Source organism: Culex pipiens, chromosome 3 (genome assembly GCF_016801865.2).
Source record: "Culex pipiens pallens isolate TS chromosome 3, TS_CPP_V2, whole genome shotgun sequence".
NCBI lineage: Eukaryota > Metazoa > Arthropoda > Insecta > Diptera > Culicidae > Culex > Culex pipiens.
This window is the reverse complement of record NC_068939.1, coordinates 176530258-176544653: the sequence shown is the minus strand read 5'-3', so window position 1 is coordinate 176544653 and position 14396 is coordinate 176530258. Positions and strand designations below refer to the sequence as shown.

The 14396-nt window shown below is 38.5% G+C and overlaps 2 protein-coding genes across 2 annotated transcripts in view; both read left to right on the top strand.

Annotated features, from left to right (window-relative positions):
* The window catches only part of LOC120419721 (uncharacterized), a 398162-nt gene that overhangs the window by 354065 nt on the left and 29701 nt on the right, over nt 1-14396 (top strand). The window lies entirely within an intron of this gene.
* On the top strand, nt 11911-12745 carry LOC120419724 (calcium-binding protein P-like). The gene is made up of 3 exons (XM_039582519.2): nt 11911-12032; nt 12095-12388; nt 12479-12745. The coding sequence occupies exons 1-3, from the start codon at nt 12014-12016 to the stop codon at nt 12652-12654; spliced, it is 489 nt and encodes a 162-aa protein (XP_039438453.1). The 5' UTR covers nt 11911-12013; the 3' UTR covers nt 12655-12745.

Genomic DNA, 14396 nt, shown 5'->3' with positions numbered 1-14396 from the left:
TCAAAGTTCAATTAAACAAGCAACAACCAATTAAAAATTCAGAAAATTTTGAATTTATTCTTTATTAAGCTTTAAGTGTATTTTTCTACAAAACTGCTGCTTTTTAAAATGAACTGAATTGTCATGGCCAACGTTTATAGATCAATGAAGCATTTTATTTAATAAATTGACCCTTAAATCATCTAAGATTCCTTGCCACGCTTTTTCATTGCTGACCTTAAAGATTAGATCGTCCCTTTGAACTATATCGCCATTGAATACTGTGTCCCCAATAGTCTTCCTTCCTATTGCCACTAGGTCAAGTGCAAACTTCGTCCCACCCTTTCGTCCTCATAATCCAACATTGAATGCGTTTAAGTGCACGTGATTAACTACGTTTTCCTCTGTTTCCTTGAAAGGGGAATAAAAGCTCATTTTTTCACACTTTTAAGCACTTTCTGCACACACACACAAAGCAGCAAGGGGTAGCATTCCGTCCGTCGTGTCCTTCGCATTCATCTAATGTGTTAATAGAGCACACTCTTCCCGGACTAATGCCGTATGATGTCGCAGCTCGAGAGTGCTTTCTTCAATTTCTCACTTGAATGGATTCTGCTGTAGCTGACAGCGGGCAACTTTCTTTCTTTTGGACTGTTTCGATGCAATTATGCATGCCATTTATTAACTGAAGCAGCAATGTTTTTTTCTTTTGTCTTTGAATGCTGCGAAGCTCAAAGGGATTTTATCAGCACGAAAAAGATTTACAGCAATTAATTATGGGCAGCTTGGTCTTTTTTTATGAAATTATTATTATTTCTTCTTGCAACCTACTACTCTAATTTTCAGCAGTATTTCATAACCAGTGCAAGTTAGTGTCGTTCTGCTGACATTGGGCCAGATTTCCCGAAAAGAAAAACATAATAAAGTTTTGCCCGCACAACAGAAAAAGAACATAAATGGTGATGGCCATGGAGCAGATTTTTGCTGGACCCTGTCCAACCGCTTCCGAGACATGAGCCTCTACTGTTGGCGTGGTAGGTTGGCCTAAACGGTTCGCGAATTCAAAATGCGTTTTTTATTGTGAAATGTAAATGTTAATATGGCAAAAAGTGTTTAAATCGTCGCGTGTGTTCATTTTCCTTGTTAAATAGTTGGAGTTTAGTGGATTTCCCAAGAATACTGGGAGAAATTCGTGAAATAAATTTGTTTTCCAAGCGTCTCCAAGATGACAGCTTGATTTTGAAGTGGCAGCAGAAACAGAAGACGAGTGCCAGTATTGGTGATGGTTCATCGTGCTGGGAAGCACACGATAGTATTAGTGCGACCACTTGGTTGTGGGAGAGGGAGAGGAATTCGAGAGAAAATTTTATGCTGTTGCTGCGATGAGAACAGCCTGGCAGCATAACAAAATGGGTGCGGAAGAGAGCACTGTAGACCTTAAAGCTAGAGCTAGAGCGAGATATTTGTCCAGTCTGATCAGTCTGATGAGCATCGGTGTGTTGGCAAGAAAGAGAAAGCAGTGTTAGCGTTTGCTTTGATGCGAAGATGACTGAAGCGAGGAAAAAAAATTGTTTTATTTGTTTTGATCGGTTTCAAAATCTAAAAAATGACTGGTGTTTTTGTAGCTTGGCTGTTGTGTGCATTTTTTATTTTGAGTTTTTGTACCTCAATGAAAAGAAAGTTGTGCTAAGCCATTTTAGTTCGAAATAGTGAAATTATGGTGAAACTCAACTCGTTCCTGGAAATGAAGAATTCGAGGAAAAGTTAGAAAAATTGTGTTGTGTAAAAGTTACATGAATAAAACCTTTTATAATAGAGTGTGCGGCATGCTCCACTCACTGCACAGCTTTGTTTTTGTTAGTAATCGTAGTGATTTTTGTATTATTGAAATTTGGTTGTTGAAGATGACACACCGCAAGATCGTGTCCGCAGCTGTCAAGGCAAACTTTCCAGAATACACTCGCCAGGATATGTGTCGGATCGGCAAGAGGAAGATCAAGCTGTCCGTGATTTGCGACACGCAGCTGGCCGTCCGGATCCGTACGACTAAAAGTAGCTGGCAACGTCCGGATGTTTAGAAGCAGCCGATAAAGAAGGCTACCGGGATTCCAGAAACTTGGTGAGATCTATCCAAACTGAAACTGTAAAATTCTGCCTGCTTATCAACAACCACTAAATACGCGCTGATCTCATTTTTGCCTTATGGGATTGGAAGTCTAAAGATAGGTCGAGGACTCTTCTGGTTCTTGGTCTATGTTTGGGCGGGGCCAGACAATGCCCAATGACCTCGGAATTGGACCGCAAGGAGCTCTGTCATTCTGAAACGGGTCATTGGAAACAGCGCGAGGGCTGTCACCACCTAATACCCGGGACTAAGATAACATGTATCAGCATAACCCAAGACTGATACAAATTATACTTTCCCATAATTTCGCTGCCGGCCAGCGGGTATTGGATTGGACCACACACACACACACACCCTGTCCAACCGCTTCCGAGTTGGCCACTGGCCGGAAGTAATTTGTCGTATTTAATTGGATTTTTGCCTGGTGGTTTTGCTCGCTTTGCCATATTTAGGCGAGGGCCAAACGATTTTCTGTTGCGCTTGATGTTACGATCTGGCGAGGGTTTCTGGAAATATGTGCAAAGGGATTGGCGCTGTTTTGTGGCTTCAGCAAAAATGTTTTTTGCAGTGATTATGACTGGTTTAAGTTTTTACTAAACTTATCAGGGGGTGATTTTTTTTTCTTGATTAGTAAATCCATTACCATTCTCCAAACAAACATTCATAAAATTTGCTGACGGTTTCTATTTTTTTCCTCCGAAACAAACACCAATCGATGATGATATTTCGTCCCGCTTGAACCACAGGTGTCGAATCGTTGAGTGCAATTTGCTGAAAGGGCTCGTAATGCTCCGAGACCCCAGAATTGAGCAATAAAGTCAGCGTGCCAACCAGCCAGCAAGCCACTGCGGTCGAAACCGAGAATCGATCTGCAGTACAGAGAGTGGCAGTATGATAGGCCATCATCATCACTCGTTGCCTCCGCCGCTCTCGTCCCTTTTAGGATCCTGCGGGCATCGAAAAGAGGAGCAAATGGGTTCACGTGGGGATGTTCGATTTTTTTTTTTTGTTTTGCTCACTTTGCTCTGTTGCTGCTGCGAGGCCATGTCCTTTGGAACGCAGCCAAGCCAGACATTCTTGTAGTGTACTCTGATGGATGCCAACTACAAAAAAAACACACACAAGAAAAGAAAAAGACGAAGACTCCGGGAAAATCAATTTTATGACCATCGAATCGCATGTTCAGATAGCCGGTGGATATTGTTCTATTTACAAAATTAATGTCTCGCGCCGGGTTTGGTTCGGGGATTGTGTCCAGCAAACTACCGGGCCATTTGCCATAAATGGGAGGAATGATTGGTTGTAACCCATCAGGACGACAAATGGGTTGGGATTGGAAGTGGTCGAATGGCAAAAGCGATAAAATCGGAACAATTTTGATATCAAATTGGGTATTTGATATTTATTTGGTGTAATAAATAAGATTTGTTAATGTGACGAATCTTACATTGAGATTGATTTTCTTGTATTGGTTATGTGATAACTTTTAAAAAATTAAGCAGCAAGCAATATTTCTCAAGTACAACAATTTCTTCGAGACAATGATTGATGAATAACTTAACGGTATTTTTAAAATGCTTAGCTAATTTTAACACTTGTAGCCTCAACGGGGTCAAAAAAGTTGGAAATGCAACTTCACCGGCTCATACAACCCTTGGAAAAAAAAGTTGGAAATGCCTTTTTTATTATACCTTTAGCTAGACGCATATGTTTTGAATCTACCTTATTGGAGGTGATTCTTGACCTTCTTCCGGATCGAATGCAACAAGAATCATCCAACTCGGTTGAGTTTTCGCCGAGATACAGCCGGATGAAGTTGCATTTCCAACTTTTTTGACCCCCTTGGTGCTTCGCGTAAGTTTTGACCCCGTTGGTGCTACAAGTGTTAAAGAACATCTTAAAACCCTTTTTCGCAAAGTTCTAATAAAAGTTGAAGGTTTGCTTGAAACCATATGTGAAAAGAGCAGCGAATGACCAAGAAGGTTATAACTGCCAGAAATAAATAAATTAACAACAACTTATGAGAAAAAATCAGACTTAAGAAAATAAATCTAAATTGATATCAAGCATTTCAAAACTGCTATTTTTGGTTAATGCCGTTTCAATTATTTTTGAAATTAACGTAAACTTATAGGATTCTCTGACCTTATATCTCAACAACGGAGATAATCTGCTAATATTAATTAAAACGGCATTGTAAAAAATATATAAGAAACTATTTGTAAAAAAATGAAAAAAAACACATTCCTTTTAAGCATTTTCAAATCAATGAACTTATCGAAACAATGTTAAATTCTGGACCTAGATTAGTGTGTACGGCTATCCCCATTTGCATGTATTTTTTTTTTTCAAAATTGCTAATTTATTATTATTTTAATTTATATTTTTTTGAATTGACAAATTTTGGAAATGATTTTTCAGCTGTTTGCCTAGTTAAGCCATTATTTATTTTATGTTAAATGTTTGTCCCTCGAGCCAGATTTAGGGATAGCAAAAATTGCAATTCAAGCATTGCTTTTAAAATTTTGAAAAAAATCTTCTTCAAGTTTCGAGTCTTTTTTTCGAAATAGTAGTCCCAAACATGTAATTTCCAAAAGCTGTTGAATTTAATTTCAAATGGAAAAAAAAATGTTTTAAGGTGCATTGAAAAAAAAAACAATTGATTAAACAAAAGTTATGAAAATAATTTCCTGGAAAAAAATGTTATGGTTGAAGTTCTTATTTAAATTCAATGAGTAAGAAAAAAATAACTAAATCCACCTATGTGGTTGGTGCTTTCCTCACTCTATAACAAAAAATATCTGAAAATAATATTCATTTGAATGATAAACACTGAATACCAGGTGCGTATGATGCATCGTTTAATTAAGATCCGGCTTCAAAAAAGTTCATAAGCATCACTTAAGTGGAAATATCTCGAGTCAGGGTTGCCTTTAGATGCGTTTAAAGGTCTTTTGATCGCCTATCCAGCGATAGATCGGATGTTAGCTCCGGACATAGTTTTCATACAGATAAGTGAGATCCGGCTTCAAAAAAGTACATAAATATTATTTATGTGGCCATAACTCGAGGCAACGTTGCCAGATCTTCAAACTTTTGGAATCATTAGATTTTTTTTGATAAACTAAATCAAGGGGAGTCAAATATTTGCTCCGGTTATAGGGTTTTTTTCACAAAATTGATTTTCCCTAAAAGAGAACGCAGCTAGCAAAATCTAAACTTAGAAATATGTACCTTCCCTGTAAAAGCTTATGAATAGATCTCAGTTGAAAGGTTCTCCAAATCTTTGAATTGCAAATGTGACATCCTGGAGCAGAACTGTTAAATTCTAATAAACACTGATTGAATTGAATTGAATAATGGATCCGGACCTTATTTTCATTGCAATATCTGAGATCCGGCCATAAAATTGCTGCATCCGATTCTCAACGTTCAAAAAAAACCATCCACATTAACGACCCCCGGGTCTTTTGTGGTCTCTATTGCAAGTTTCTGCTCGAACCTAGGAGTCCGAAGGCTTGGATGGGGAGAGCACCCAAACCTCTTTCTACTCCAAGGAACCTTCCACCCCAATGTTTGAACTGACGACCTTTGGATTGCGAGTCCAACCGCCACCAGCGATTCCACCGGAGTAGGCTTGGTTTGGTGTGTTGTTAGTACTTATGGCATGGAGACGACTCCTACACCTGGAATGACTTAACGGCCTAACAACCAAGGCCGGGACCGACATTTTACTTCCTCATCCGATAGAAGGTTGCAGCAGATAGGAATCGAACCCAGAATCATCCGCTTACAAAGCGGACAGCGTAACCATTCGGCCACGCACTGCCACTGATTCTCAACGTTGACACTTTTTAATACGTAACTTTTGAAGTACTTATCGGATCTTCAAGAAATTTAATAGCACAGTATTGGATATTTTTAGAGCAAGATTGAAGCCTAATCGCAGAGAGGAATCAAAACTGAAATAAAATTTGTATCAGCCATACAAAAAATGATTTCGATTTAAATGTAATCGAAAAATTGCGACCGAGCCACGTAGCCCAGTTGTAACGCATCCGCTTCATAAGCGGTAGATCGGGGTTCAAATCCCGGCTCGACCCAACACAACTGGTGATCTTGTCCCTTCTGGATTCAATTGCTTAATAAAGGGAAGGTAGTGTATCGTCACAAACTGGACCATATCAAGACACCTTAGGAAGACAACCTAAGGAATGTTAACATTAACCTTAACATGTTAACAATAAGTTGAGAATAAAAATGGCCACCAAATCCGCTTTGAGTTGTTTAAAATGCAATGTGCAGAGCATTACCAAAATACCTGCAACTTATCTTGGCGTCAAAATGGGATGTGAGTGAAAAAAAAGATCAAGGTCGACCACAACAAATATATTTGAAAATCTTTTTTGCTTCTCATGTAATATCAAGACAAGGTTGAAAGTTGTCTAGACATGGGGTTGGGTTGCAGAGAGTTTTTTTGTGGGTCAATTATTCTACAAGAAAATGTTACAAAAGCACAGCAGTAAACCATTTACGATGTTTATTTCTATGGTTAGTTGCTATAAGTAACATTTTGAATAATTACTAATCGGATGTAGGTAGGCCTTATATAAATTGAATCCAACATAACCTCGACACGTTTACAGACCCATTTATGGTCGATTTGAACTAAAGTTTAACTAGTCGATTTGAAATGCAAATTTTGGTTTAGAAATTTAAAACATGTCCTCCACCACAACAAATGGTCATTCCAGTAACTTCCCTTCACCACAATCTGTGTTCTAGGAGACGTCCTCGTATTACGTATGGGATCAATAAATTTATCAACTGAACAGAACTTTTTTTGAAATGAAAATTAAATGTAGACAATGTTATTATTCCGGTATGACAACATTTTGCATTTTTTTTTTCAATTAGTGTTCTTATAAATAAACATTAAAACATTTGTATTTATGAAATAAGTTAAACAAAACAATATCAAAACAAACGTTCCGTAATTTATTAATACCGCCTACCCCATGCGGGTGTGTATAGAGTAGAGACGGACATTAGTGCCGAGGATTTAAATCCAACGAAGTTTTCTAGTGGCTACTTTCGCGTGCTCTATTTGACGTAACCATTCTTCAGCCAGTTTGGACATGGTACTCTGTGTGCCGGTGTGTGTGTGTGTGTGTTTACCAGCCAAGTGTTCCCGAAAGGAACAAAATGCCCCCTTCCGGTTTGCCATTGCCCTTTCCGAGCCCTTTCGTCCAGTATGGCTGGACTGTTTGAAAATGTTTCAATCCTTCGGGCGCGGTTTGCTCTGGAGAGCAAACTAAAGTGTGACTATGGAACTGAGTCGTTCCCGGTCAAGTTAAACTTTGAAAAATTCCTTGTTTGAATTTCTTATTTCTTATCTAGATCAGAGATTTGAAAAATATTGTAAATTTGTTTTTTTAATTTAATGTTTTCATCAAAAATTCACTTTTCAACACAAACTTTCCCCACTGTCCATCGTTGACTGGAGTGAATTTCATGTACAAATATCGTACACCGTCATCGTGTGGCAACAGAGGGAAGGGTCCGTGTAGATTCGTACTCGTAGTCCGCTCCTAGAGCTTTGGCTTCCACAGACCGCCGCCAGGAAAAGTGCCCAGTCAAGGGTCACCACACCGCCCTACCCCTCACGCTAAACAGCAGTCGCACAGTCGGAAATGACTTGTTCAGCAGAGAAAACAATGGCGTTCCTGCTACTGTACAACGACTACCGAGATATGTAAAATCACTGCCTCGCAAAATACAGTTGGGCGGGAATTTTTCTTTGCCCCATTTGTTGCGGGAGGAAAACGGGGTTCAGTTTCGACTGTTTAGTTGAATTGTGACTGTGGACGTGTGGTGTCCGACGAGGAGAAACGGAGAGTTGATTCATGCTTTTGTGCTGTTTTGTTGAATGCAAGTTCTGTGGAACTGTTCAACCGAAATGGGGTTGATTTAGGCGAATCATACTCGGTTTGGGGGTAGTTATCAGTTGGACAGATCAGCAGTTGGAAAATACGAGAACTCTGGAATAAAACTTGCATTTAAAATAGAACCTTCAACAATTTTGACATGGCATCGTTGGTGTATTTTTTCACATCGCAGAAAAAAATTACTTTGCAAAATATTTTTTTTTCTTTTTTTTTTTTAAACAAAATAGATTCAAAATGGCTTTAACCTTGAGGAATCAATTTTCCTAAAACTTTGAAAATAACGCACAAAATTTGTCCCCATCCCGATTCGTACATTTATCCAACGAGGATAAATGCGACGAGTGCTAAAACAACGAGTTTTGCAACGAGTTCCATACATTTTTTTGCAAAAAATAGTAAAAACTATCACCTTTCAAAACAAGTGCTGAAAAGTTCAAATTTTTACGACAAGTGCTAAAAAACTAGTTTTGCAACTAGTGCGTCCATCCCGGGACAAAAATCCCGGGATTTTTCCAGAACCGGGAATTCCTGAATTTCCGGGATTTTTTTTAAAATTTGTTCCGGGAATTCCCGAAAAGAAAACAAATTTTGGTCTGGAAATTCTGATTTGGTTGTGGAAATATATGAACAGTTGAATACCTCAGAATCTATGATAATTTTAAAGCATTATAATTTGTATTCGGCATATATCAGCATTAATTTAGTTTATTAGGGCAAACTGTTTCATCAAGCACTGGTATGTGGGGCAAATCAGGACAAATGAAACGAATTGGGTAATTCTCCGCCAACTCACACAGCAGTTGCCCCGACCCCTCTTCGATTTGCGTGAAACTTTGTCCTAAAGGGTAACTTGTGTCCCTGATCACGAATCCGAGGTCCGTTTTTTGATATCTCGTGACGGAGGGGTGGTACGACCCCTTCCATTTTTGAACATGCGAAAAAGAGGTGTTTTTCAATAATTTGCAGCCTGAAACGGTGATGAGATAGAAATTTGGTGTCAAAGGGACTTTTATGTAAAATTAGACGCCCGATTTGATGGCGTACTCAGAATTCCGAAAAAACGTATTTTTCATCGAAAAAAACACTAAAAAAGTTTTAAAAATTCTTCCATTTTCTGTTACTCGACTGTAAAAATTTTTGGAACATGTCATTTTATGGGAAATTTAATGTACTTTAATGTAAAAGTTTTGAAAAAGTTGGTCGTCATCGATCATGGCCGTTCACCCGCGACAGACACGGACGACGAAACAAAGAGAAACACAAAAAGTAACTTTTGCAAAACTTTTTTTCGTAAAATCGCGATAACTTGTGATGTTTATAAGCAAACCCCTTATGTCTATATATCAAATTTTTTGTAATTGTCTGCTCTACAACTTTGCAGAACATTGTTACACTCTAAAAAATAACCCTGCAAAGTTAGAAAAAACACGAAATTATAAAATGAAAAAAATTGTTCTAAATGAAAAAATGACCCTTCTGGGACAATGTAGATTCGAAAAGTACATTAAATTTCCCATAAAATGACATGTTCCAAATTCACGAGATATCAAAAAACGGACCTCGGATTCGTGATCAGGGACAAAAGTTACCCCTTAGGACAAAGTTTCACGCAAATCGAAGAGGGGTCGGGGCAACTTTGCCCGATTTCGTGTGAGTTGGTAGAGTATTACCCAATTAAGACAGCTATTTAGTATTTTTTTTTTTTGCATGATGTTTTGAATTACTTTGGTTAAAACAGGAACAGAACAAATCAATTTCACAGTACACCGATTTTTTAAAATATGTTTTTTGCAAATGTTTTTTTTGTGAAAGTTAAACATTTTAGCACTTGTATCAATAAGTAAAATTTTCTAATTATTTTTTGATTTTAACGGTGAATTTATTTAACACATGAATGTTTGCAAAAACTTCACTTGAAAGGCGTTTATTCGGGATTGCAAAAGATGTTGTAAGCAACTTGTTGTAAAACTTGATTTTTCCAGCACTTGTCGTATTTCTAGATAACTTTTTCAAAACAACAAATGCGCCAAGAGTTTCCTATGTACATAGGACCTTTTGAAAAAGTAATCGAGATTTATCCGATAAATGTACGACTCGTGCTGAAAAAAATTTCTTTTTGCCACTTTTTTATTATGTAAAACATGAAATTCAAAAAAAATCTTAAATTTTACATTGGAAGGTGTCATTTAATATGTTGTCGCCTCTTGTTTTTTAAAGATATTTTCAAAAAAGATTTCAAGCTTTTCTGATCATGTCAGATAAAAAAGAAATATATGCGTTGAAGTTTATTTAATTTGAATCACATTGTAGTTCATTCAAAATCCAAAGCACAACAAAGAACCAAAAAAACTTATTTTAATTTTATATAGGCTTTTTAAAAATTGTCGTCCTTATATAGATTGAAGTGTAGATTATCAGCAATTTATATGATTGAGCTAATTCTATGATTTTATGCTTGAAAACATAACAAATATAATGAAAACTTAGATTCTATTACTGTTTAAAAATTTTTTTCGGGATCCCGGGAATTCCCGGGATTCCAAAAATATTTTTCCCGTTTCCCGGGAAATTCAAAACCCGGGAAATTTGGACGCCCATTCCAAAAAACGCTTTTTGCAATTCCTAACACATTTTTTGCAATTCCAAAAAACGCTTTATGAATCGAATTTGATGTCACACATTCATGTGAGCAGTTCTCTACGGAATCGGTCTTTTTTCTTTAATTTTAATTTTTGTATTTTTTAATCCGGCTGAAACTTTTTTGGTGCCTTCGGTATGCCCAAAGAAGCCATTTTGCATCATTAGTTTGTCCATATAATTTTCCATGCAAATTTGGCAGCTGTCCATACAAAAATGATATGTGAAATTCAAAAATCTGTATCTTTTGAAGGAATTTTTTGATCGATTTGGTGTCTTGGGCAAAGTTGTAGGTATGGATATGGACTATACTGAAAAAAAATGATACACGGTAAAAAAAATTTGGTGGTTTTTAATTTAACTTTTTGTCACTAAAACTTGATTTGCATAAAAACACTATTATTTTTATTTATTTTTTTTTATATGTTTTAGAGGACATCAAATGCCAACTTGTCAGAAATTTCCAGAATGGGCAAAAAATCTTTGACCGAGTTATGATTTTTTGAATCAAAACAGATTTTTTCAAAAAATCGAAATATTGGTCGCAAACATTTTTCAACTTCATTATTCGATGTAAAATCGAATTTGCAATCAAAAAGTACTTTAGTGAATTTTTGATAAAGTGCACCGTTTTCAAGTTATAGTCATTTTTAGGTATTTTTTTTAATTGGTGCCCATGTTTGCCCACCTTTGAAAAAATTATTTTTGAAAAGCTGAGAAAATTTTCTATATTTTGCTTTTTCAGACTTTGTTGATACGACCTTTAGTTGCTGAGATATTGCAATGCAAAGGTTTAAAACAGGAAAATTGATGTTTTCTAAGTCTCACCCAAACAACCCACCATTTTTCAATGTCAATATCTCAGCAAGTAATGGTCCGATTTTCAATGTTGAAATATGACGCATTTGTGAAATTTTCTGATCTTTTCGAAACAATATTTTCAAAATTTTCAAATCAGCACTAACATTTCAAAAGGGCCAAACATTCAATATTACGCCCATTAAGCCACGGGCCGGTCTTATGTGACATCAAATTCGATTCATAAACCGTTTTTTGAAAGTATGATGTTTCGTTTCTCCAGGAGGACAGGAAAATCTTGAAAGTTTCACAGCGGAATTGCAAAAAGTTCTTTTCAGCGCTGTTTTTTGCGATTCGTCATTCAAGAATGACAAGAAAAAAACAACGGAATTGCAAAAAATGTCATCAAAGCAATCCGTTAGCACTATCAGTTCATCATACTTTTCACACTTCGAAAATTGTCATTGTTCAGCGGTCGCCTCGGGAAACGGACTTGCAGTTAGACCAGTCGGAACATAGACCAACGATGAAACCGAACCAATCAGGTAAATAACCCTTCAACCTCACCTGCCTGCAATCCTCACTATTGGTGCTCTAAATTTTACAGGATCCCACCAACCGCAAGACGGTTCCTACCCGATGATGGGTGGCGAATACATGGCCGCCCCAGGCCAGCAATACTTCCCTCAACAGCAACAACAGCAGGCCAACCACTTCCAGCAATATCCGAGCGCCGGTCCGCCGATGATGTTCCCGCCGGGAATGCAACAACCCCACGGTGGCATGCCTTCGGTGCCCTCGCAACAATCCCAACCGCCGCAATACCACTTCCCGCAACAGCTTTCTTCCGGCCAACAGGGGTCCGCTACTCCGTCGTACGGCGCCGGACAGTACTTTATTGGTGCGTTGACTTGATTGAATATTCCACGCATCCCCTTCCCTGGAGGAGTAATTTAAAACCCAAACATTTCCGTTTACCGATACCCCGTAGACGCCGCCTGTACGGTTCCCGCTGGTCAACTGTCTCAACAGCCACAGCTGCTGCACCAGATGCCGCAAGGGGAACAAGCAGCAGCGTTTCCGGGTGCGACGACCACCAGAGCCTGTAGCAACCCCAACTGCAAGCACTGCGGCATCAACGGCGGCAAGCCCCATTCGCGACGCTAGGGAATGGCCGGAGATGTCCGGTGGAGCATAAATTAGCGTGTGTGCTTTGTAGAAATTGCAACTTTATTTCAATAAAAACTGAAACTTTTTGCTCCCTATAACGTTGTGGACTATTTTGAGAGAGTTCAACGATCTTCAAGTCTTGGGTTTTCATCAGGTTGGGGCCACTCCGGAAGTGGCGTGTTTTCTTTAGCCCCCGGATCCACTTGGTTCTTTTTGTGCTTGTGGTGTGCAAAGATTTATGTTTGCTGACGTTTGGAAACATTTACATTCGCTCGGGGATGTTTTTTTGCTCGTCGAAAGAAGAGTAAAAAGTCACTTATCCGGTTGCGACAGGTTTTACCTTACGAATTTCCAACTTAGGAGTCATTGCACTGATATTAAAGTTAAAGAGTTGCATTTCTGATTGGTTTCTTAGAATTGGTGTAGTGTATCTTTCAGATCGTTCTTTTAAAAGACCAATGCAACGCAATAGACTAAAATGCTCGCTAGCAGAAGTCACTACCGTATATCAATCATCACCATTCCATGCTCATAAAATTTGAATCGCTCTACACGCGCTAGTTTACTCCCAGTTCAGATGCCACTTTGCTGCCAGTGCTAGACAATCCGTCGTCTTGGCGCGAAAATTGGCGCGAAAATTGGCCATCGGAGCAATATAGATGGAACAGAGATCTCTCCCCCCTGGAGGCCAACGACTGAAACGAGACGAGACTTTGTAATTTTCCACAATATTTCAAACTCATTAGCACATTAATGAACTGATTTATGACGTGGAAGCTCGCGTTGTGTGTAAACTGGCAGCACTGCCGCGGAAATGAGGCCCATAATGGTGGATTTGCTGCAATCAATCAACGTCTTGTTCGTTCCATTCATGGGGAAAGTGACTTCTTTCATATGGATGAGCTATTACAATTGCATAAGTTTTGCATAAAATGCTAATGCGATTATTACTACAACTTAAAAAAAGCATTTGACTTTCAAGACACGTGCCCGGCCTATGTTCGCATGAATGTCCCATATGCAAAATCAGCAAAATGCACTTTCAAAACAATATCTTCTTTTTTGCCTTCCTCACCTCAATGAAGAAAGGCTATAAAATCACTCGAAAAATGAACTTCTTTATTAAGCCTCGTAGAATCACCTTCACGTATACCTATCGACTCAGAATCAAATTCTGAACAAATGTCTGTGCGTGTGTCTGGATGTGAGTCCGTGCACCAAAAAAATATGCACTCAATTATCTCTGGACTGGCTAAACCGATTTGGACTGTTTTGGTCTCATTCGATTCGTCTTAGGGTCTCACAAGACCCTAGTTAATATTATGAAGTTTAGAAAAGTACTTCAAAAGTTATGCTAAAAAAACGATTGGGCTGTAGTTTGAAATATTGTAAAAAAGGGTCAAAAATCAAACCATCCACATTAACGACCCCCGGGTCTTTTTTGTGGTCTCTATTGCAAGTTTCTGCTCGAACCTAGGAGTCCGAAGGCTTGAATGGGGAGAGCACCCAAACCTCTTTTTACTCCAAGGAACCTTCCACCCCAGTGTTTGAACTGACGACCTTAGGATTGCGAGTCCAACCGCCGCCAGCGATTCCACCGGAGTAGGCTTGGTTTGGTGTGTTGTTTGTACTTATGGCATGGAGACGACTCCTACACCTGGAATGACTTAACGGCCTAACAACCAAGGCCGGGACCGACATTTTACTTCCTCATCCGATGGAAGGTTGCAGCAGATGGG

Coding starts and splice junctions, on each gene's coding strand:
- LOC120419724 (XM_039582519.2), top strand. Junction 12,389..12,478: donor CGCCGGACAGTACTTTATTG/GTGCGTTGACTT, acceptor GATACCCCGTAG/ACGCCGCCTGTACGGTTCCC.